General features: G+C 41.2%; 1 protein-coding gene across 1 annotated transcript; it reads left to right on the plus strand.

The window, feature by feature from the left end:
• Window positions 1–10486: 10486 nt before the first annotated feature.
• LOC129251343 (uncharacterized) lies at window positions 10487–14565 on the plus strand. The gene is made up of 2 exons (XM_054890740.1): window positions 10487–12861; window positions 13998–14565. The coding sequence occupies exons 1-2, from the start codon at window positions 10487–10489 to the stop codon at window positions 14563–14565; spliced, it is 2943 nt and encodes a 980-aa protein (XP_054746715.1).
• The last annotated feature ends 10849 nt before the right edge of the window (window positions 14566–25414 follow it).

Raw genomic sequence — 25414 nt, forward strand, 5'->3', positions numbered from 1 at the left:
ATTTGCAGATTGATCTTTAAAATTTATTAAAATGGATAACTGGGACACGCAAACAAGAATTTGGATAGTCCGCCGCTATCACGCACTGGAGTCCGTAGTTTTGGTACAGAGAGAGTACAGGCGGATGTTTGGCGGCGATCTCCCGAGCAGATGGACCATAATGAGACTGGTGAATAATTTTGCTGAGAAAGGAACAGTCGCAAGAAGGCCTTATCATCGAAACCCACCAGTTCGGACGGAGGAAACGATCGCTGCTGTAGCTGCAGCTATACAAAGCAATCCAAGGGTTTCAACAAGAAGCTTATCTGCTCAACTTGGTGTCAACCGACAGTCTTTGCAAACAATAATGCACAAAGATTTAGACTTATTTCCCTACAAAATTCAAATGGTTAACAAACTGAATGCAGCAGACTTGCCGATTCGATTGGAATTTTGCCAGAAGATCCTGCAAATGGTGGAAGAAGACCAAAACATGTTAAACTGCCTTTTCATGTCTGATGAGGCCCATTTCGATTTAAACGGCAATGTGAACAAACAAAATTGTCGAATATGGAGTACTTCTAACCCACAGATACTCCACGAGACGGAATTGCATCCTCTTCGCGTGACAGTGTGGTGTGCGGTTTCTTCACGCTGTATTGTCGGGCCTTATATTTTTGAAGAAAATGGTCACACCGTTATGGTTACTGGAGACCGTTATTTGAAAATGCTGAAAGAATTTTTCTATCCAGAACTACGCCGAAAGAGAATTCCTTTCAACTCTGTGTGGTTTCAACAAGATGGGGCAACGTCTCACATAGCCCAGACTGTTATGACAGAGTTACGACGAAAATTTCCCAATAAACTGATTTCAAGAAACTCCGAATTTCGTTGGCCCCCCAGGTCGCCTGACCTTACTGCACCTGACTTTTTCTTGTGGTGTTTATGTCAACAAGAAGTTTATAAAACAAAGCCAACAAATTTGGATGAACTAAAACAATCCATTCGGGCAACAATTGCGGCTATTCCTGTCGCAACTCTCAAAGCAGCAATGAACAACTTTTTACTAAGATGCCGCACTAGTGTCAACGAGCATGGGGGGCATTTAAATTCAATTATTTTTAAAACTAGTTAAGCTACATTTAATAAAATTTAATGACCTTCAACTTGAAAAAAAAATAAATGAATTCCATACACTAAAAAAAAAGTTATTTGAGTTTCTTAATGTAGCAAAATTCATCAGCCACCCTGTATATGTATCTATAAGTACTTTATCATTATAACGCGAGCTTTGTACAGTACAGAACCAATGTAATTCATATATGTTATCCGACAACTTATTGGTCATAAAGTATGCTCACATATGCATTAATTATCAATAAGTCCACAAAATTAATCTACCCGTTCACATATGGCAGATTACCTGCATAATTGACAACCAGCTTTCAATACTGTTGTTTTTTCTTCATAGAAATTATTTGGCGGATGTTTCGGTGTTTTTGGTTTGTTTAATTATTATTAACGACATGAAGAAACGACAAAGAGAAGAAATAGCTTATTTAATTGCGTAATTGACTGCTAATAATAAACAGTTGGAGGAAATCCGTAAACGACGTTTACTGAATTTTCAAAAACTTATGGCAGCAATACGCCTGCGAAAGTCGATATGACATTTTATAATAAGTAATAAGAGGACAAAACGTTTATGGGCAAACTTTTTTTTGTAATATGAATGCATAATTTATAACATCTAACAAACATTTTATTAGAATTATGTCTACAAACCTGTTTCCTTTGCCGACATCCATTTTATTTATTTTTTACTTTAACACGCGTAAAAATAATGATCTATTTCATAGAAAACGCAGGATTGTATGCCAAGGATTATTTTGAAATCTCAGATTTTGGAAGAGGAATTTTGTATGTAAAATCTCCTTTTTTAATTATGGATTGGGAGTTAAGCCCGAAATATCATCTGCATATATGTGAACGTATTAATAATAGTCTACATCAAGTCTACAAGCTAAGTAAAATGTGAAATTGAAATAAAAAAGACAAAAGTAGTTTGTAAACCTTTAAGCTTGTTGTTGTTGAAGTGGTTGAGTATTTCCACTAAAATAATACTAATTAGTGACCAGCACCGTTTTACTACCACTTGATGAAGTTTTTTTTTTCTTGCTCTAAGTCAGATGCATTTAGTGAGGTCCATGTATAGCAACAAATTCTTTATCTAAGAAAGGCTTACCGAAGGAGCGAATTCGTGCCAGGGCTGGCTACTGGACATTCACAAAAGTAGTGTAAAAACTTTCCTTCACTCCTTCCGCTTGACAGCTTCTGCAGATGGAATTGATGGGGAGGTTGAGTCTATCTGCATGATCCCCTACTTTCTAATGACATGTAAGGATTGCAGTGATGCGTGAAATGTTTGGTCAAGAACATCCTTAATAGGTGATTCGTCCTTTGGATTTTGTACGACGGCTATGTATTTTTTGTTGTAGTACATGTATGTAGTTGGTTGCATCCATCTTCTTTCGGCTAAGGCATGATAGTGTGAAGCAATGGATGCTTTAATTCCCTTTCGGTTGAATTTGGTAAGGATATTGTTGACAACTAATAACCACATCAGAGGGGTTTCCCTGTTGACAGAGTGTTTACCGTGCTGCTGCCTCTCTCACCGATGATAACTATAGTTTTAAGCATGTTTTCCCTTCATCATGTTGGTCTCCTTGCCACGGGGATGAGCCTTAAGTAGTGGTCTGACCCCTATATCATGGGGACCAACCCAACGCGAACTAAGAGGGGAGATCCATATGGGGATTGGCTAGTCTTCCATCTGCTTTACGGCACATTTGGTGGCCATCCAATCACCATGCGAAGGCCACCGTACCGACGAAGATCCCTTTGTTATTCCCAAACCCCTTTCAGACTATTATTTCCTCTCCTTTCCCACCCCCTAATCCAGGAGGTTATGCGATACCGTGTCCATTGGATGGTTTGCAGCCAGGGGGTTTACCAGACCGGCTGTATTTCAATGGCGCCTTCCTAACACCGGGCCGCCTTAGGAAGTAGTTGTGGCCTTGCCACGGCATGGGGCGCTGCCGTGGTGGACCGTTTGAATTCCCCGTTATTTAAATAGACCACTGCGCACGCCTCGTCGAGCAGGTGGTCGTACGAAAAAGATGAATGAAAGAAAATGACTTTAACGACAAAACTTCCATTGTAGCGGTAGCAGGTTACAGTGGTCGCAATGCTACTGTCAAACACACGCATAACGCTCTTCATCGTGGAGGTACCGTTGTCCACGAAGACTCGGACTACGAAAGCATCGGGAGCACAAATACAGCTGAGGAAGAGGCTCTTCTGAGTACTCCGGCTGGGTCCAATGGTGCTGCTTCGGACAGGAAGAACAGGCCAAGGATCACACCCGATAAGGTGAGGCTGAAGGCCAAAGCACGGTAGAAGGCCGCGGTCAACCTTTGTGAATGATTTGGCAGCAAATCCAACCTGACGAGGCAAGAGGAGGAAAGGTTGGCTTGGGCCAGAGAAGAGATAAAAAACGACCGAGCCTTCTACGCAGCAAGACCAAAGCTCACAGCCTCTAATCCGAAATATGCGAACAAAATCCAGAAGAACTAGCCATCAAGAGGCAGCGTTCTGCGGATAGCATTGAAAAAGCAGAAGCACAGACACGAGATGACTAAACCGAAAAACGGAGACAAAAAAATACCTACGACCTCGAAAGCAGCGGCAGCAGCCAGTGAAATTGCCAGAAACATCTTATAGTGGCACTCACTGACCGTAGTGACCAGCTTGGGCGAATGACGCAGGAACGGTGGAAGGTAGAAGAAATGAAGCTACTGGAAATCCTGTTTACGAAAATGGACGCAGATCCGAACGCACCCACGCCAGCATTCGGTGGAGCAGGGTAGTTCAATGGCGTTAAAATTATAAAATGTAAGTATGACCACACGCTCACATGGCTAAAGATAGCAGTAAAAACGCTTCAAGGGTTGCGGGCGGGGGCATTTCTTGAAACTGTTGATTGCGGATGCATTCCCTCAATACCAAAGGCGAAGGTTTTCATTCCGCGAGTGGTAAAACCGGAAAATGCACTGCGACTACTGCAGAGGCAAAACACGGACGTGCCGACAGACGACTGGAAGGTGTTGAGCGTGGCAAAACCAAAAACTGCTAATGGAGGTAGGACTACATTATCCAGATCAACAAGCCGGCAGAGAACCTGCTTTATGCGCGGTTCGGGTGGATGGCTTGGGGAGTTGGTAGTGTGCACCTTCGGCTCAAAAAGCGCAGCCCGGCAGATGACAACCACAACACGTTCACTGCGGGGAAATTGGAAAAAAATCTCGGTGTAGAAGAGATCCTGGAAGCCTCCCTCAATATAAGGAAGTGGAGAAGGGTGAGGTGGAGGAAGTATATAACCCCGAGAAAGTACTGAGGCCAGATGCTGAAGGTCCTTCAGATAAACCTCCACAAGAGGAAGAACGCCTCAACCGAGCTCCGGCTCAACATAGGGGACTCGGCTACGATCTGGCTCTAGTCCAGGAACCATGGATAGCATCGGGCAACGTAGTCTCCGGTCTAAAGTCACATAACTACAACACGTACATCCCGATTGCAAAAAATAAGGTAAGAACAGGGATAATGGTTAAAAAATGTATATGTTCTTATATTGATCACAATCTCTCTTCAGCCGATCTGACAGTGGTGGAGCTGAAGGGCTGCAAAGATGAGACGTTACTCTTTGGGTCTTGCTATATGCCACATGATGAAGAAGCACCACAGATAGAACTTCGGAAGCTGGTAGAAACAGCTGCCAGAAAGAAGCACGCTCTGGTGGTAGGAACTGACGCAAACCCACATCACATGGTCTGGGGTAGTGCGGATATAATCGACCGAGGTGAGTCACTAGATAACTCTATTCTTCATAGTAGCCTAGAAATAGCTAAGAGAGGTGAAGAACCAACATATATTGGACCAGCCTTGAAGAATGTACTTGATTTAACATTCTACACGAGCATTCATATTATGGTGCAGGAATGGCAAGTGTTGAGTAGGCCCTCATTCTCTGATCAGAGATACATAAGCTTTCAGCTTATATTCTGCTCAAAAACCAAATTTATATCCTTTAAAAACCCTAAGAATACGAACTGGGACCTGTATAGGGATATACTATCGAAAACACTAATGATACCCCGTAAATACAGGTCACTCGTTGCACTTGAAAAAGGGGCTGAATTGTTTGCAACTACTCTCGTTAAAGCCTACAAAAAATGCTGCTTTCGAGCACGTAGTAAACGCAAGGTGAAGCCTCCTTGGTGGAACAAGGAATTAGGACCACAAAGGCTAAGGGTACGTGAATTCTATAGGTTAGCCAAAGTTGCTGACAATGAGTTCTGTTGGAAGGAGTATAAGGATCTACTAAAAGTATAGAAGTAAGAAATATGTAGATCCGAGAGAGAATCTTGGATAGACTTCTGTAGAAGTATGGAGGACACTAATGAAGTGGCTAGACTTAGGAAACTGCTATCCAAGAATCCGTCTATGCTAAGAACAATACGAAAAATGAACCGGGAGTGGGCTGCAAGTTGTGAGGACTCTCTAGAAGACCTAGTCAACATACATTTTCGAGGTTTACAGGCACACTGTCCTTTCCAACCAGGGGGCATAGCTGAACTCCAAGCTGCCGAGCGGATCGGCAGGTTGAGGGTAGCCGAAAGGCTTGTAGTAGCAGGTTAGTTGGGAATAAGTCTTGACAAATAAGCAACCCCGACAAGGAGCGACAGAGGAGGAGGAAGCGGTATCTCCGGTGATACCGCTGCGACAAGGCGACTTAACCCCGTCTTTAAATAGATGCCCTTCGCAAGGGTGCTTTGATCAAAAAAATCCGGAAGCGTGGAACTCAAGTTGAGGGGTTATCCAGGTCAGCGTTTGTTCTCCATAGTAGGAGCGGCTGATTACAACATGTTAGCGTGGTATACGGGTCATCAGGATCGATACTAGTAAGATCCTGATTATGGTATACTGGTTTGGAAGCAGAAAGCGATCGGGTTGGAGCAGTGAATCTCTGTAATCTGAGTGAGCGGATGGAGATCTAATTGAAATGAATTGCAGAAGGGTTTGCTGCTCCTCCCCCCTATTAAAACTCGGCAGGTCTCACAGAGCTCTCCAACTGCGTAGTCTTCGGCGACTATGTTGGTTGGGTTGAGATGACTCCCCATTAGTTCCGGCTTGAAGTCTGGCTCAGAATACTGGTGCCCATAAGGACCAGTGTCAACCCTAGTATAGCCTCCCGGTTTCATAGATAGCCATAGGACTTACGGAAACTATACACACGCGTGGAGATAGCGATTGTGAGTTTGGGCCCATATAGAATGGACAACAATGAACAAATTAAACAAAAACACGAAATAAAAAACAACGGAAACGTGAATTCCGAAGCTGAGGAAGCTTTTAAGCGGAGCACCGTTATAAGAAAGTCCCCTCCACAGGCAACAGGAACAACCGAACAAAAAACGGAGGACAACGCGTCGAGCCAACGCCGTACAAGCAGATTGACAGCGCAAGCAAGCAATGTGCCAAGCGGAATTATCGGAACGCCAACATCCCACCTGGACAGCGCTGTGGGCCGACAGTTACAGCAGAAGGCAACACCAAAAGGCACTCCTGCACCGACTCCGACGACCGGTGCATTATGTGAACTGGTAGAGCGTCTAGGAAAGGAAATCGGCGGATTACTGTCATATGTCGAACCGCAGAAAAATGTCCACGATGACATCAAAAAATGTGTAGCATAAGAAAACGCACACAGGCTGACGTAATCACACAGCTCGAAGCCGAAGAGCGAAGAGCGAAGGGCCAGGCTAATATCGACACCGTTGCGGAAGTAACAAGCGGCACTATAAAAAAGTTTGAAACTATCCGCTAAAAGAGCCAGAGACAGAGGTAGCCCTAAAACAGTCGCAGTGCAGACAGCAGCAAAACCTCATCTGCTAAAAAAAGAAAAGATGACAGCTACCCGCATGCATTGATGCCTCCCGGGACCAAGAAAAAATGGACGAAAGTCTAAAGAAAAAAGAAACCTAGGAGAAATAAAAGAAGTGGCAGATATATTAGAATCAAGCCTGATGCTATCATCATCGAAAAAAAGGCTGACAGTATGACATACGCGGACATGCTGCGATTGGTGAAAAATAGCGTAGAGCTCAAAGACCTCAGCGAAAAGGTAAAAACCATGCGGCCCCTACAAAAAGGTGGATTTGCGATCGAATTAAAGAGGAGCAAGTATTTAGAAGCACCAAGCTGTCGTGTGGCCATAGAGAAAGCGCCAGAAAATGTGGCAACGGTAAACCTCAAGACGCACAATATAACAATTCATGCAGAGGACTTATTCCGGATCTGAGCACAGATGATGAAATTCTCAGCGCAATAGTAGAGCAAGCGAAAGTGATAAGCGTTGATTAAAGCTCAATAAAAAGCAGGCGTAACACATACGGAGGCACAGAATCAGTGTACATTTTGCTCCCCGCGGATGACGCCAAAAAGGGCCTGGAGCTTGGACACATTAAGGTTGGATGGATTCGATGTCGGAAGTAATCTCCCCTTAAAGGCGCTACAAATGCTGGGCGTTCGACCACGTTTCGAATGCGTTCAAAGGTACCGTACGAAGCTTTGCAGACGGTGTGAAATGGAAGGACACCTTGCAGGAAAGTGTAAACGGAGCCCACCCAGCTGGAAGCGGCAAATGCCCCCGATATCAAGAGGCGGTGCAACATGAATATATTGCAGCTCAACGCCAACCACTGTCGAGAAGCCCAAGACCTACTATGGCAAACGCTCGCTGAAAATAATCTGGATGTTGCTCTTCTTTCCGAGCCCTACGAAAACATCAAGTCCCATAGTTGGATGTCGGACTCTGAAAGGCTAGCTGCTATAAGGCTATGCGACTGACAATGCAGGAAGCCGGTCGGACGCAAGTAAAATGTATAGATGGTGTTAAGCCAGATTCTGGCAAACTAATAATATAATGTAAATTAGAATAAAATAAATTAAATAATATTGAATTTAAAAAAATGGAAATTGTATTAACGCTTAATATTAAGTTATTTTATATTGTTTAAAAATTGCTTAAAAATTGAAATTGTATTAAAGCTTAATATTAAGTTATTTTATATTGTTTATTTATAAGTAGGTATGTAGTATACTTTACTGTTTCTCGCTGTCGCTATTTCTATTTACTTCCGAACATTGACTTTATTCTACAACTATACCTACTTTCCGTTCTTCCTATTTCTATTTACTTAACTGCAAACTCTCTCTAACTCTCCACTTACTGTTCTTCCATTTCCGCTATTTCTCGTATCTTAGTTTTAGGCTTAATATAAGGACAGTACATGTGTAATAAACTCCACTTTGAAATTGTAATCGGACGTGCACGGTGTTTAATTTTTTAATTACGCGGCGTTACAGGCATTCTTCATTTTAGTTCGCGCTTCTACCCTTATAAAGTTTTTCTTAAACAAGTTAAATATCTTCACAAAATAGTGAAGATTTTTCATGGCGCCCGAGCAGGGACAGTAGTGCGAAAGTGGTAAAAAAGAAAAAAAAAAAAAACAGAGTGATAGTGACAAAAGACCACAAGTTGGCAATTTGTGCGCGCAAAATATTTAATAACTAAGAATTAAATTAAATAACCAACTAAATTAGTAAAAGAATATTGCCTGCGCGTTCCGTTGCAAAACAAAAGTCGTCTCGCAAACAAAAAACCAAAGAAAAATAACAAAACAGACAAACAGACAGCTAAACTAATATATGTACATACATATGTATATGCATATACAAAAACAAGTGCAGTGACGTGGAAAAAGTGCACAGTGACAGTGAGGCCCCAAAAAACAAAACAAAAAAAAAAAAGAGAAAAATTAATATTTGATAGATAAGATAAAAGGCTAAAATTATTTAAAAAAAAAAAAAAAAAATTGTTTAACATATAAACAAAATAAAATATTTATAGCCAAAAAAGTTAAAAAAAAAAAACATATACAACATATAGAACATCGCCAACGAAGGGGAGTGAAACTACAGCTGTAATATTCATCAGCCACCAACTGTTCACCACCAATACCAACCGTTACACCGTTACATAGGACATCGAGGGAGGAATGACCTGCAACTGCGTGGCCTGCCAAAGGGAAGTTCAAGCTGGAAACAAACCAGTCCACGATAAACAGGTATTGAGTGCGAAGAATTGAAGCTAGAAATTGGCTTTGTGATTGACCGAAATTATTACAGTTGCTAATAATCGTCTCACAGTATAAGAGCTTCAATTGTTGGCATCTCTTGTGTCCACTTTTTATATGCAAATAAACTTATATACTTATATATATACATATCTATATACATATCTATATACATATACATATACTGCCTATGAAGTGAAGGATACAGTGGGACCCGAGGTAGAGGAACTTGTTTGTCGCCAAATAATTTGCGAGTACTATTTTTCGGGATTTTTTCAAAAAACCAAACGAAATTGCGGTTTGTTAATCAACCACAATATTTTCAAAAAAAAAAAAAAAATTTTTTTTTTTTCTCGACAATACAAATCTTGTTTGAGCAAAGACTCAATTGTTCGCTGCTTATTTTCGTCTCGTTTTCGTTGGTTCTGGTCAAGTTTGAGCTATTATATAATATATTTCAGTATTATCGCTTTCGTTTTCGTTTTCGTGCTGACAAACTTCCAGAACCGTTTTCATTTTACAAAAGCCACAGGCTAAAGCAGCGAACTTTAATCTCAAAACATGAGTAAACCAAAGACTGCTATTTCAAGTCTCTCTCCAAGTAAGGAGATGATTGACTTAAAGTCTTTAAAGCGCCAGAGAACTGTTGCAAAAACCAGCATAGTGCGCATAAAAACGGGTCTCCTTGAAAAGACCATGTCGCTAGATCCAATCGAATTGGAGTGCCGACTCGACATATTGAACTCCCACAGTGAAAAGCTCATGAAATGTCAGTCGAAAATTGAGGAAATCGACGAAGAAGACATTGCCCGTGGAGAGTTAGAGGACTTAATTGTAGAAACAAAGTCCATTACAAAGTCCATTCTGGCGAGAAATAAATCGTCAATTACCGAAACATCTTTTACTGCACCTCACAGCTCGCGACTACCAAAAATGTCGTTACCTACGTTCAAAGGAGAATATTCCGAATTTAAAAACTTTATGAGTCTGTTTGAGAGTTTCGTGCACAATGATCCCACAATCCCGGATATTGAAAAATTTAATCATTTAGTATCATGTCTATCCGGTAATCAGTATCACGCCTATTAGGCACAGTGAAGTCCTTCCAAATGTCGGAAGAAAATTATCCAAAGGCGTTGGCAAGTTTGAGAAAGGTTTATGACAATAAATGCCTGATATTCTTTAATACAGTGTCTAAACTTTTTGAATTGTCAAAAATCCAAAGGCCTTCTGCGTCGTCTTTGCGATCAATGATCGATACAGTGTCTGCAGTATATGACTCCCTCTTATCGCTGGGTGACGATAAACTTATTTCAAATGCGATGTTGATTCACATAGTCATGTCGAAGGTTGATCCCACTACTCGGTCAAAGTGGGAGGAGCAACTTGACTATGATAAGCTGCCGCTTTGGGCTGAGTGTGAAGCTATGCTAAACAAGAGGTACCAGCATTTATCAGCTGAAGAAGCTTCCTCATCCCAACAAAGGCCAAATAATGAAGATACGCGGCAGAAAACAAAAAATCAACAACTGCGACACTCAAAGACAACATTTATCGCGACAAATTCCAAACTGCCGACTTGCCTTCACTGTGGTTCCAAGGACCATTATTTGACAGCTTGTCCAAAATTCCAAGCGCTTACTGCACTTAAAAGATTTGAATTAGCAAAATCTATTTCCCTGTGCATAAATTGCTTGCGCAAGGGACACACGGTCTCAAAGTGCAAAGCAGATCGCTGTGGTGTATGCAACCGTTCGCATCACACCATGTTGCATCAATATCCGATCTCCTTTGAGACCGAGCCGCAACCTTCGACGTCACAGGCCATGCATATTAGCAGCCTGCCTGACCGAGTCATGTTAGCTACAGCCGTAGTTAATGTAAAGGCCAGCTCCGGTGTTTACGTGCAAGCGCGAGCGCTACTTGACTCCGGTTCTCTAGTCAACTTTATGACCGAAGAGCTTATGCAGAAATTGCGAATCCGAAAAGAAAAATTCGCTCTAAATATAGTTGGAATTGGCAATTCAAATAAAAAGGTCCAAGGCAAGCTTAAAACTTATATAAAATCGAGGATCAACAATTTTGAATTTTCGGCGGACTTTTGGGTAATGCGTTCGATATCAGTCAATCATCCAGATCGGACTGTAAACACAAATGGCTGGAAAATCCCACAAAATATTGAACTAGCTGACCCTAGTTTCTACAAGTGTCAGAAAATAGACATACTTTTAGGAGCTGAAATATTCTTTGATCTGTTATCGGTGGGTCAGATCAGAACCAGCCCAAGGCAGCCAACGCTGCAAAAAACTGTGTTAGGCTGGATAATTTCAGGCAAGTATGCCACAAATAATAGCTCCAGTGCCCAAGTAAGTAGCACATTATGTCAATTTGAAGAAAGCGTTGCTAGTATTGATACCACAATCCGAAAATTCTGGGAATTGGAAGAAATACCTGCACAAATAAATTCCACACGACTGACTCCAGAGCAGGCAAAATGTGAGGAATTTTTTTCGAAAACCACACAGGTTTTACCATGTGGAAGGCTTCAAGTCAGACTGCCTTTCAAAACCGACCGTAAATTACTCGGTCATTCGTATGAAACCGCAGCTCGGCGGTTTCAGGCGCTGGAGAGAAGGACGCTGAAAGATCCAGTACTTCGTAAAATGTACCTGGACTTCATGCAAGAGTATCTCGAATTGGGGCATATGAGTGCCCGACTCCCGAGTGAGCCGCACTATTTCATTCCGCACCAGTGTGTGTTAAGACCGCAGAGCACAACTACCAAGTTGCGCGTAGTTTTTGATGCTTCGAGTCGCACATCAACACAAGTTGCGTTGAATGAAACCTTGATGGTCGGACCGATCGTTCAAGAGGAGCTTTTTTCGACCCTCCTTCGCTTCCGATTGCACAAATATGCCATGACTGCTGACATCACGAAGATGTATCGTCAAATATTGGTGCACGAAGACGACAGGAACTTCCAGCTCATAGTGTGGAGACAGGATCCATCGGAGCATTTGCAAATTTTTCGATTAAACACCGTAACATACGGCACAGCGCCTGCACCATTTCTCGCCACACGGTGTCTGCAAATGCTAAGCGACAAAAATAAAGCCAAATATCCACTCGGTTCCAAAGTCATTCGGAATGACTTTTACGTCGACGACCTATTAACAGGATCCGACAGTATAGAAAGCCTCACCCAGATACAACAGGAAGTAAATATAATTTTAGAATCGGCAGGCCTGAAATTAGCAAAGTGGTTTTCCAATCATACAAGCTCATCGAATAGTGAGAGTCTCCAAAAATTATTGCAGCTCAGCGATACCGACTCCACCAAAACGCTGGGAATCCACTGGCAGCCGAAAGATGACATTTTTCGCTTCATTCTGGAAGATAATTTTAGCGAGCTGCGAGCAACTAAACGTAATATTTTATCCGTTTCCGCTCGCCTCTTTGACCCTCTTGGTTTATTAGCCCCGCTAGTTACCAAAGCTAAAATCTTATTACAAGAGCTTTGGATTCAAAAGCTAGACTGGGATGAGTCGATTCCATTGCGGCTTGACACTAGCTGGCAAAACTTTAAAACCAATTTGTTGCAGCTTTCATCAATTAGCATTCCTCGGTATGTAAATACAGAGTCGAGTGCCAGCTGCCAAATTCATGGCTTTTCCGACGCTTCAATAAGAGCGTATGGCTGCTGCGTATATATACGTAGCCAGTCCGCTAGTGGTACGAAATGCACGCTGCTTACTTCAAAGTCTAGAGTAGCTCCGCTGAAGACTAAATCTCTTCCGCGTTTAGAGCTCTCGGCAGCCCATCTTCTTGCCAAATTATGGTCAAGAATTTCACCAATGTTTAGTCGACCAATAGAACAAACAATTTTCTGGACAGACTCCGAAATAGTTCTGCATTGGATTAAAACGCATCCATCGTCGTTGCAAACTTTCGTCGCAAATAGAGTGTCCGAGATCCAAGAGTGGACCCAGAATGTGTCGTGGCGTCATGTGCCCACAAAACAAAATCCAGCGGATCAAGTGTCTCGGGGTTGTAACGTGGACGAATTGGGTAATTCAATATGGTTTAGTGGTCCACAGTTCCTCCTAGAAGACCCTGCTACATGGCCAAAAAATGTCAACTTCAGTCTCTTTCCCAAACAAGAAGCACTCGAGAAGAAGAAGAACGCAATTACGTTAACCGCAATCAATGCCACAACAAATCCACTTCTCGAAATAATTGACAGGTTCTCATCTCACAGAAAAGTGCTTCGGATTTTCGCTTATATACTCAGATGGCTTCGAAAAATACGACAGCGAAAAGCAGAATCTGAAATAATACCCACGGCAAAGGAATTACAATTGAGTTTCCTTAAAATTGTCGAAATAATTCAACATTTTGAATTTAGCGATGAAATAAATAAATTATCGAAAAATAACGTACTTCCCTCAAGTTTGCAGAAATTAACTCCATTTCTGCATGAACACTCGGAATCATCATTATCGTTTAAATTGATTCGAGTAGGTGGCCGTTTATTAAACGCGCCAATCCCCTATGATGCTAAGTTCCCTTTGCTATTACGCAAAGACTCGCACTTTGTGAAAGCATACATCCGGTTCCTACATTTTCGTAATCACCATGCCGGTCCAAAGGCATTGGTAGCGCTTCTGCGAGAAAAAATATGGCTGATAAATGCTCGAGAAGCCTGTAGTCGAACTGTAAGAGAATGTATTCACTGTTTTCGTTATAAGCCAAAATTACAAGGTCAGATCATGGGCAATCTACCCGCCGATCGACCACGCGCGCCAAACATCTGCTGGTGCGCGCCGTAGGCAACGCGCTGTTAACCGCCGAAGAAAGCGCAACGCTTCTCGTCGAAGTAGAAGCGGTACTGAATTCCCGACCGCTCGCACCACTCAGCAACGACCCCAACGACGGCGAGGCGCTAACGCCGGCGCATCTACTAATCGGTTGCCCCTTGCGAGCTTTGCCACCGGAGAAGGTACCCGTCAACCTCAGCCGCTGCTTAGAGAGATGGCAGCTTGTTTGCTCTCTCAAGCAACAATTTTGGCGCGCGTGGTCGAAGAGCTACCTTCTGGAGCTTCAGCAGCGCAACAAATGGGTGCACCCGCAGCGCAACGTCCAACCAGGCCAACTCGTCGTCGTCCACGAAGACAACGTACCACCGCAGCATTGGGTGCTCGGTCGAGTAACCGCAACCATTCCCGGAGCGGACGGCAAAATTCGAGTCGCAGACATCACCACTAGGTCGGGTGAAGTACGACGCCCTATTCACAAACTCGCCGTGCTGCCGGTGGAAAACAAGAATTGAAGGCTGTTGGATTCCTTCAAGGTGGCCGGTGTTAAGCCAGATTCTGGCAAACTAATAATATAATGTAAATTAGAATAAAATAAATTAAATAATATTGAATTTAAAAAAATGGAAATTGTATTAACGCTTAATATTAAGTTATTTTATATTGTTTAAAAATTGCTTAAAAATTGAAATTGTATTAAAGCTTAATATTAAGTTATTTTATATTGTTTATTTATAAGTAGGTATGCAGTATACTTTACTGTTTCTCGCTGTCGCTATTTCTATTTACTTCCGAACATTGACTTTATTCTACAACTATACCTACTTTCCGTTCTTCCTATTTCTATTTACTTAACTGCAAACTCTCTCTAACAGTAAGTGGAGAGTTACTGTTCTTCCATTTCCGCTATTTCTCGTATCTTAGTTTTAGGCTTAATATAAGGACAGTACATGTGTAATAAACTCCACTTTGAAATTGTAATCGGACGTGCACGGTGTTTAATTTTTTAATTACGCGGCGTTACAGGCATTCTTCATTTTAGTTCGCGCTTCTACCCTTATAAAGTTTTTCTTAAACAAGTTAAATATCTTCACAAAATAGTGAAGATTTTTCAGATGGAATGAGCTTTAGAACAAGACTGATTTATTCAAAATATAAAAAATCTTATCTCACTTAAGTTAAGTGAGGAGAAAGTTTGGAATTGTTGGAAGTAGAGTGGGGAAGTGTGGAAGTATGAGAGAATGTGATGTATGAGTGTGGGAGGTTGGGAATGTGGAAGTTGGGGAGAGTGAGAATATGTTGTAACAGTAATATATATAAAAAGAGAAAGTGTATATAACTTTTCCACCGCTAGAATTTGAGATGGATCTTAATATATTGCTAAGGTCTTAAAATATATATTCGAAATTTCATTTATGATTAACGAACATGTTTAAAGTATACAATTCAAATCAACATATCTTATTTTGTTATTATTACCTACTTTTAACAAGAATTCTCAAATTCAAACTTCTTATTTCTATAATGCTATGACATTTTCAAATTTCAATTTTCTCTTAATATTCGAGGTATGGGTATTTTCTAACTTACTAGGCCCGGGACTTTTCAGCCCGTATGTTATACTATACTCCTTTTATATTTTGGTTGCTCTTTATGTTTCAAGGCTTTATAATTTTTAATATATCCTTCATTTCTTTCATTAACATAATTTTCTCTTCTTTTATTCCGTTTATTGACATAAGTTTGTTTTAAAACGAACATATTTTTATAAATTCTTTCCCTATTGCAATTTCCAATTTCAACATTTAAAAGTTTTTCTTTCGTAGTTGAATGATAAGTATTATTATAATATTCTATGGCTTTATTTACTTTATCTTTAATATTCAAACTTTTATTTTCTATTGTAAGTACTCTTATCTTTTCACATAAAGTATTACGGAACCGTTCTATATCGGAGTTTCCGGTGTGATTGTTAGGTTTAACTAAATATAAGTCTATATTTTCGTTTTTTAGATAATCTTTTATATTAATGCTTTTAAATTCGTTGTCGCAAATTAATTTTTTGAAATTTCCTTTCTGAGATTTATATTGTATAATTTTTTCAATAATCGTTTGATTGTTCCTGTCTTCCAAGTAATAGGCTGAAGCGAATTTCGAAAACCTATCGATAAACGTTAGGAAATTACACTTTGAGTTTGTATATATGTCCATATGTACTATTTGATTTATATCTGTGGGAGTTTCAGTTAATTTGAATTTCGCTTTAGCAGTTTTCCGATCAAATTTACTCTTATTGCATATAGAACAATTGTTAACAAATTTATGAATTAAGTATTTTAAGTTGGGAATATAAATCAACCATTTCAAACCCATATAGTTCTCGTTTATACCAGTATGCCCAGTTTCGTTTTTATGATGATTCTGAATGGATTTTAAGAACTCCTTGTTGTTGTTGGTTTAGTTAATTTTGTTGCAGTAATGGTAGCCCTGTCAGTGTAGGACATATCACCGGTCGTCTTCGTCTAGCTCATCTAGGGGTAGGATCAGGAAACATGCTGTTTCGACAGGTTGGGTCCAGAGGGAGAGGGGTGTTAGATGAGTCGGTTTTAGGGGGCATGTGAAGAGGTGGCTAGTGTTGTGCGGGGTACCTTCACATGCCGGACATGTGTTTGGAATGTCGGGGTCAATTCTGGATATGTAGGAGTTTAACCTGCTACAGTATCCAGAACGTAGTTGTGCCAGTGTTACACGAGTCTCACGGGGAAGCTGGAGCTCTTCGTCTGCAATAGGTGGTGGTTGGACTCCGATTACGGCATTCACAGGACGGGAGTTCATGAAGGTGGTGACGGTCTCCCGGTGGATGTCGTTTATTGACTGTCTAAATACTGTCCGGTCCAGTATGTTGCGGTCAGTTATGTCCTGGATTTCGTCAGCGTAGTCTAAAAGGTGTCTCCTGACGTGCCTGGGAGGCGGCTCAGGCTCAAGCAGGTGTCTTCAGGGGTGAAACATGCGGTAACATCCAAGCAGGAACTGCTTGCTGAGCAGTTTGTTATGCTCCACTACTGGGAGCATTTGTGCCTCGTTATGCAGGTGTTGAATGGGGGACATCAGGAGGCAACCGGTCGCTGTCCGAAGGCCAGACAGGCGCAGCATAGTTCAGAACCGGCCGACCAATTGCCCTAAATGTCGAAAGCAACAATTCTTTGTCTTCGTCCAAGTGCTGCCGGCAAGCGATTTGAGGACCTTGTTGCGATTTTGGACTTAAGTGGCAATTGCGGTTGTGTGCGCAGAGAAGGAGAGGATGCTGTCAAAGGTTATACCCAAAATTTTGGGGTTGTTTACCGTCGGAATTGGTGTGCCGTCGACTTTTACCTTAAGGGACAGCTTGACCTTCTTTGTCCAGGTAGTAAAGAGGGTCGCAGTGGACTTGGTGGGGGAAAGTTGGAGATTCATCGCAGTGAAAAAGCGAGAAAGGTCGGTGAGGTAGTTGTTCACTTTGGAACACAGGCCATTGATGTCATTGCCCGAAGCCATTATCGTGCAGTCGTCAGCGTATGAGATCAGGGAAACTAACGCTGGTGGTTGGGGGAGCTTCGAGATGTAGAAGTTGAACAGCAAGGGAGAAAGGACACCACCCTGCGGTACGCCTTGCTTAATCTTCCTCTGCTTTGATGTTTGATCTCGAAAAATCACTGACGAGTGCCGACCGCTCAGGTAGTTTGCGGACCACCTCTTCAGCCCTGGCGGGAGTGTCGACTGATAAATATCATCTAGTAGCGTGGAATGGCTGACTGTGTCGAAAGCCTTCTTCAGGTCCAACGCTACTAAGACAGTCCTCTCGCAGGTTCGGTTTTGGTTAAGCCCGCGGTTTATCTGGGCGTTTATGGCGGTGAGTGCAGTGGTGGTGCTATGCACTCGTCGGAAGCCGAGTTGATGTTCGGCTGGGGCCAGGTGTTTCGTGAAGAGTGGGAGTAGGAGGGCTTCAAGTGTCTTCACTACTGGGGAAAGGAGAGTTATCGGCCGATAAGATTCCCCTTGGTTGGCGGGTTTCCCAGGTTTCAGTAGTGGGACCACTCTCCCTGCTTTCCACTTGTCAGGGATGATGAGAGTGGCCAGGGACAGATTGAAGACCCTTGTGAGAAATCCTACTCCCAGAGGTCCCAGATGCTTCAGCATCAGCGCGTTTAGTCCGTCAGGGCCAATGGCTTTTGATGTTTTTGATTTGTTGATGGCCCCTGAGAAAGTAAGTGGCGCACTGTCGTTCGTCAGTTTGTGCAGCCTTCTGGTAGCACGACGTTTGGTTCTGTCGACCGGAGGATGTAGTATAAAAAGCAGGCTAAAATAGCTCGCGCATCTCTTCGGGTTCGACGAAGTGCAATCGTTGAAGGTGATAGCCACCTTGTCGTTGTGCTTCGTCGGGTTCGACAGAGACCTAAGCGTGGACCAGAGCTTAGTCACCCCAGAGGTGAAGTTACAGGTCTTCAGGTGCTCAACCCATTTAGTCTGATTGTGTTGATTTATCAGTTGCCGGATCTCCAAATTGAGATCCCTTATGCGGGGATCGCCGGGATCGGCCTGGCGTAGGTGGTCACGCTCGTTTGCTAAGCTGGCTGCTTCGGCTGGGAAATGGGGACGAATGTCCTTAAAACTTCCAGCTGGAATGCAGCGAGCCGCAGCAGCTGTGAGCACCTTGCGGAATGCGCGTTCGCCTACGCGCACATCAGTGGGGATGGGAAGAGCGGCGAAGGTGTCCTCGGTCAATTCTATGAAGCCGGCCCAATTAGCTTTTTTTAATTTAAAATAGGACCGGAGATTCGCGGAAACAAAGTCGGCAGGTCTCTCAATCGAGACCATCATGGGCAAGTGGTCTGATGCAAGCGATAGCATAGGTCGCCACGTTATGCTATTTATCAGACCCGCGCTAGCTATTCTTAGGTCAGGCGAGCTGCTGTAATTGCCCATTACCCTGTTGGAGGCGTCGTCGTTCACAGTGCTGAATGTCAAATCGTCTATCTGCTCTGCCAGTTGCTGTCCCCTACGATCATTTGGCAGGCTTGAATGTCAAAGTTCGTGATGCGCATTGAAGTCACCCACAACCTATCGGTTTTCACCTCTGATGAGCGCACCTATATCAGGGTGATATCCTGCCGAGCAGCAGGGAGTATATAGACGTTAAATATTTCGAGCTCGGAATCGCCTGTTCGGACAGCTATGCCTTGACATTCCAAGGTGTTGTCCCTACGGTCGATGCCTTCATCGATGAGACGATACTGCACTGTGTGGTGGACTATAAACGCTAGGCCACCACCATTGTGGTGCACATTAGCCATCCCTGGTGATCAGAGAGGACCTAGCGTGCAGCTTGGTTTCCTGGACCGCAGCTATTTTAATACTGTGCCGGCTCATAAAGTCAACTATTTCGTCGACCTTACTCGTGAGTCCGTTGCAGTTAAATTGTAGAAGCTTGAAGCTTCTCAGTAAAGTCTGTGTAACTCGGGGGGAGAGGGACGCGTGGGGTTGTCTACGTTGGACCTGCTGCGCAATCCGGGGGCGGTAGCGGGTGCAGAGCAATGCAGCAGGGGGCAACGTAGGCAGTTGTCCACTCACGGGTGGTGCACACGCCGGAACATCTCCGAAAGTGGCACCAACCATTGCAAGAATTGCATTGGGCTGATACCAGATTCCGAGGTATTACGGTCTGACACACGGAACAGACTGTGCGGGGGACCAGGAGCTGCTGGTTTGTTCCCGCACTGGGGTTGGAACAGCAAGGAAGGGGATGGGTTGAGTCGGGGGAGTTGTGTTGCTCCGATAGGCTTCTTACCGTGGAGGTGTGGGTTGTGGTGGCGGTTGGTAGTGCCGGCCTATCAGGGGGAGTAGTAGCCGTGGAGCATCAGACGCCTGCTGGCGGGAGCAACACGTGGTCACATACCGTGTGGACCACTCCCTGTGTGTCTTAAGGCCTGAACAGGTCTTAAGGTGGCTCCACCCGTTGCACTTGTTACACCTAACCGAGGTGGAGTTAAAAATATTTTCTTATTTTTATGCTTTATATCAAGGTTTTTGGTTTTGTCATCTGTTAAAATTATTTGCATTTTGAATCTGTTCAACACGGTATCCAAAATAGGAATATGATTGTGAATATCTTCGTTTTGTGAGTGAATAGTATCTAAATCATTGCTGACATTATTATATAAGGACCCTTCTTCAATAGCAACCATATTAATTTCGTTTGTATTCACATTGATTCTATTGAGAAAGTCTGCAACTTGGTTATCTTTTCCTTTTATGTAATTCAATGTGATATTAAATTCGCCGAGCTTAATAAGCCAGCGGTGCAATCTAGGGCTCATCTTACCCTGGGATTTGACAAAAAGCCATCTTAACGGTTGGTGATCAGAGAGAATTTCAAATTTTGTACCACATAAATATGGTCGAAAATAACTAGTAGCCCATACAATGGCAAGCAATTATCTTTCTGTGGCCGAATAATTCTTCTCGTGGTAGTTCAGACTTCTGCTTGCAAAACAAATTGGATGACAATCTTGCTGTAAAACAGCTCCAAGAGCTTCAGCACTTGCATCTGTGACCAACTGGAATTGCCTATTGAAATTAGGATACTTAACAACCGGGGACTCAGTAATAATTTTCCTTAGCTTTTCAAATGAATTAATATAATTTGAGCTATTAATATCTAACTTTACGCCTGTTTTTAGATACCTGATCATGGGATATGCTACTTACGAGTAATCCTTCATAAATTTACGATAATACCCGGTTACACTCAGAAAAGATTTAATTTGCTTGACTGTCTTTGGCAATTTTAATTTCAAAATTTGTGCAACTTCTTCTGTATTAGATTTAACACCATCTGGAGTCAAAATATGACCTAAATACAGAGTCTCTTTAGAGAAAAATTTGCACTTATTTATTTGAAGCTTTAAATTTGATTTTCTAAGCTTCGTCAAAACTTGATTTACGTCATTAACGTGTTCTTGCAGACTTGTTGAGAAAATTAATGTGTCGTCCAGATACAAAACACATATTCAATTAATTAATTAGGTCACATAATATTCTATTAATAAGCCTTTGAAACGTGGCAGGTGCATTTTTGAGGCCAAATGGCATGCGAACGAATTCGTAGTGTCCTTAAGGTATGGAAAAAGCAGTTTTCAGCCGGTTTTCTTGTCTTACAAGAATTTGGTCAAACCCTTTCGCTAAATCGATAGTACTAAAATATAGAGCCCGGCCTAATTTGTCTAATATACCCTCTATATTTGGGATGGGGAACTTATCGTCTACTGTGATGCTATTTAAGGCTCTGTAATCAACTACAACTCTCCAAGATTTTTCTCCAGAGCTATCGACTTTCTTCGGGACTATCCAAAGCGGAATATTGTATGGCGAATTACTTTCCTCTATGATTCCTTGCTTAAGCATATCATCAATTGGTTTACAAATTTCTTTTTCGTGTAATTGGGGGTAGCGATACATCCTGGAATACACCGGCCTGTTAATTATAGTTTATATTTTATGTTGTATGATGTCAGTATTAGTAAGTGTTTGTCCTTCAATAGAAATTAAATCTCTGAAAGAATGAAGAATTTTTTGTACTGATTTCTGTTCTTGTATGTTTAATCCAATATATATACGATTTAAAATACGCTTGTCAAATTTTGTTTTTTCTAAAGTGTGTATTTGATTATATGAATATGGACTTGATTTTAAGAACTTTATTGGAACGTTGTTGAATGTAATGGTTTGCTTATGCATGCATGGTTTGCTTATGCATTGGTGTGAGAATATTTTGACCTATGATTGCGTCGAAATATTTTCCTTTGAAATCTGCAACTTTCCAAAACATTGTCGCTTTCTCCTTACACTCTAAAGGGACATCTGTAATTATCTCATATATTACTTTAGTAGTGTTATTTAAGGATTTAAAATAAATATTTTCCTTAAGTGGTAATCTTTTGTATTGCGATAATTTGTTAACATGGAGTAGCGAAGTAGCGGAGCCTGTATCTATGAGAGCTGCGAGCTTCTCATTTTGAATTGTTAACTCAATCAATGGTAATGATTTCCCGAGGCTATTGAAAGAATTTCGGTCAAACTCCTCACTATAGTCTTTATTACTATCTTGATAATCAACCTGATCTACTTCCATAGGAGAAGAATCATTATTATTATTATGATTTTGAGCAAATTGACTTCGTTTTGAAGGAGCATTTGTTTGATTTGGAAATCTGTAGGAATTCGAATATCTATTTTGATTATTAGAAAAGTGGGGGTTTTGTTGATTGAATCTTTGTGATTTGAATTTATTAGATGGAAAAGCAAAGTTTGAACTATTTGGTTGAAATGTTGAACTTGGATATTGCTCATTATCAAAACGTTGGGTACTTTTAACTTTACAACTATTATGTTGAACCTTTTTTGTTTCAAGGTTTTTGTTTTCACGGATTAATCCATATTCTTCTAATACATTATATGCTTCTCTGATATTTGTTGATTTAGTATTTATAATAACAGAAGCCCGATTTTCATCAATATTATTTAAAAATGTTCGCAAAATAAATTTATCTACTCGTTTTCGTTCATATTCGGTGGGTTTTTCAATGATAAATTCAAATTTTTCATTAATTTTAGAACATTAATTGCTTAAGTATTTAAAATGAGCGTTAGAACAAGACTTATTTTTTTCAAAATATAAAAAATCTTATCTCACTTAAGTTAAGAGAGGAGAAAGTTTGGTATTGTTGGAAGTGGAGTGGGGAAGTGTGGAAGTATGAGAGAATGTGGTGTATGAGTGTGGGAGGTTGGGAATGTGGAAGTTGGGGAGAGTGAGAATATGTTGTAACAGTATTATATGTAAAAAGAAAAGAGAAAATATATATAACTCGCATGATGACGGCCCTCGAGCTAGAGCTAAGAGGGAAGCATCCAATCCTTGTTACTGGGGACTTTAACGCTTGGTCGAGAACCTGGGGTAGCATGCGCATAAGCCCAAGGGGACGATTGATGGAAGAAACCTTCGCTGCAATGGACCTTATATTACTGAATACTACCGGAACTTTCACTTTCGATTGCAGTAGAGGGCGATTCTTAATTGACATGGCATTTGCAGACCGCGTAACGGCAGATTGAGCGAAGTGGAGGATCGAAAAGTCCATCCACACGCATAGTGGCCATCTAGCCATAATAATAGAAATACAGGAGGATGGGTGAAACTATGAAAAATGGAAGACGCGGCAAAAGTGGCAAAAAACGGTTTTCAATTCCGAGACATTTAGATTAGCATGGGATGATGCTTACCTTTCCGCCACGAGTGCGGATGGTATGGCGGAACATATGGCCGCCCAGATAGAAGCCGCTTGTGATGCATCGATGCCCAGATGTAGATACGATGGCAAACGGACTGCTGAAATAGGTGATATGAGAAAAATCTGCATCAAGGCCCGAAGAAGAGTAACAAAAAGTACGAAGTTACTGGTGGGATCCAACAATTTAGGGCCAAATATTTGAAACGTTATGTATGACGGGGTCTTAAAACTGAAACTTTCCGATAAGGTGGAGATCGTAGGATATGCTGATGATATTGCGCTGGTAGCTGTAGACAAGCGGTTAGATCAGCTGGAAGCAAAATGTAACGATGCAGCGGCGAGAGTACAGCGATGCACTATGGGGTTTTTTTTAAATTTTTTTGGCATAAATCACAAATTTAAAGATAATGATTTAAATTTTTGCAGGTGAATCACGTAGATTAAAGTAGAATTTCTGTTTTTGTTTAATTTTTCATTCGATAACGCCTACACCTCCGCCCTGAACATGATCTTTAAAATAATGTGACAATTTATAGTAAATTTATTTTTCTATATATTATATTTCATTTATTTCGCGAATTTGTGCATTCTTAAACAATAAGTATTTATTTAAAATTAATTAAATTATTTCTTTGTTTTTATATTAAATTTGTCTGGGTGGATACCTCCCTTCCAAAATAGCTTAGGTATATTTTTAAACTGCATATATGTGTTCTAAGAAGGAAGAAAAATATTACGTAACTTACAAACAGCTTATTGAGACTACTTACTACCAATATGAACTTAGTTTTCATCTATCTTAATATATTCTTCGTCAGACGTAATCACATCAAGTTCAATATCTTCGTCATATTCTTCTTCTTCGAACTGATCTACATGATCTTCTTCATCTTCTTCCTGATAATCTTTGTCATTATTTGTTAAAATATTTAAAGATGGCGATTGACGCAGCGCGAAAACTTCTTTTGGTATGTCTTTCTTGTTATTTTTGTGTTGTCGTTCTTTTAAAAAGATAGCGGACAAAAATGGGTCCGAAGTATCTAAGGCTCTGTTAAAAACATCTGTCATATTATCCAGCCGACTGCATTTTCTTGCATGCCCCCTTCTATCGCTCTTATAAAACTTATTTCGGGATTCGGATGCATGTTCCCCAAGACAGCCAACAGGAACCAAGGAGTTTTTTATTATTTGATGACCTTGTACTAGTACCTTGTGAACAGTAGGAGACATAGGATACCAAGGATAATTGTAATGGTACAGTTCAAAAACCTTTCCACAAAAGGTTTCAAACTTGCTTGAGCTAATTTCATGCTCACAGGAAATGCTCACTAAAATTATATAGAAGTTTTTCATTAATTGTTCTTCAACATTTAAAATTGAGGCCAATAAGGCTGCGTCAGAAAATGCCCTCCTTGCTGTGTTGCCATCATTGGAGTTTCCGCTGACGTTAGGAATAGGCTTGTCTACATTGAGGCCCATTTCCTTTAAAAGTGTCATTTGTATTAATTGTTTTCGAGCTATTAATTGAGGTTTATCGCAATCTTTAACGTGCCACTTTTTCATCTCGACTCTATATGAAAGTTTCAACACAAATTCGAGCATACAAAGGGCTGATTCCATATTGAAGGGCATGTGTTTTGGCCTTGAAAACTTCTGAATTAATATCTTTAATATTAAGTAATTGTGTTGGCTTTGCTCCGCAGATGGGGCAAGACTGGCATGAGTTGCATCCCGACAATATATTTAAAACTTTCCCATCAATTAGGGTCATTTGTCCTAAATATTCCACAAATATCTTTTTACCATTATACCCGTACATATACAAGTATGATTTCAGATTTCGAATCTGAGTATCCAAGTACTCTTTTTCTGTTAGAATGAGAGCATGACTTTCCTTGATGAATTCAATCTTCAATGGCCGACAAAACCTAACTGAATGGGGTGCTTTATTGACCCAAATAATTTGATCGGTCTCATTAATCAGTTTTAAAGGAATAATTGTCGTTACAAACAATGAATAATCAGACACATTTCCATGGTA

The sequence above is a fragment of the Anastrepha obliqua genome, unplaced genomic scaffold (genome assembly GCF_027943255.1).
Source record: "Anastrepha obliqua isolate idAnaObli1 unplaced genomic scaffold, idAnaObli1_1.0 ptg000012l, whole genome shotgun sequence".
Lineage (NCBI taxonomy): Eukaryota > Metazoa > Arthropoda > Insecta > Diptera > Tephritidae > Anastrepha > Anastrepha obliqua.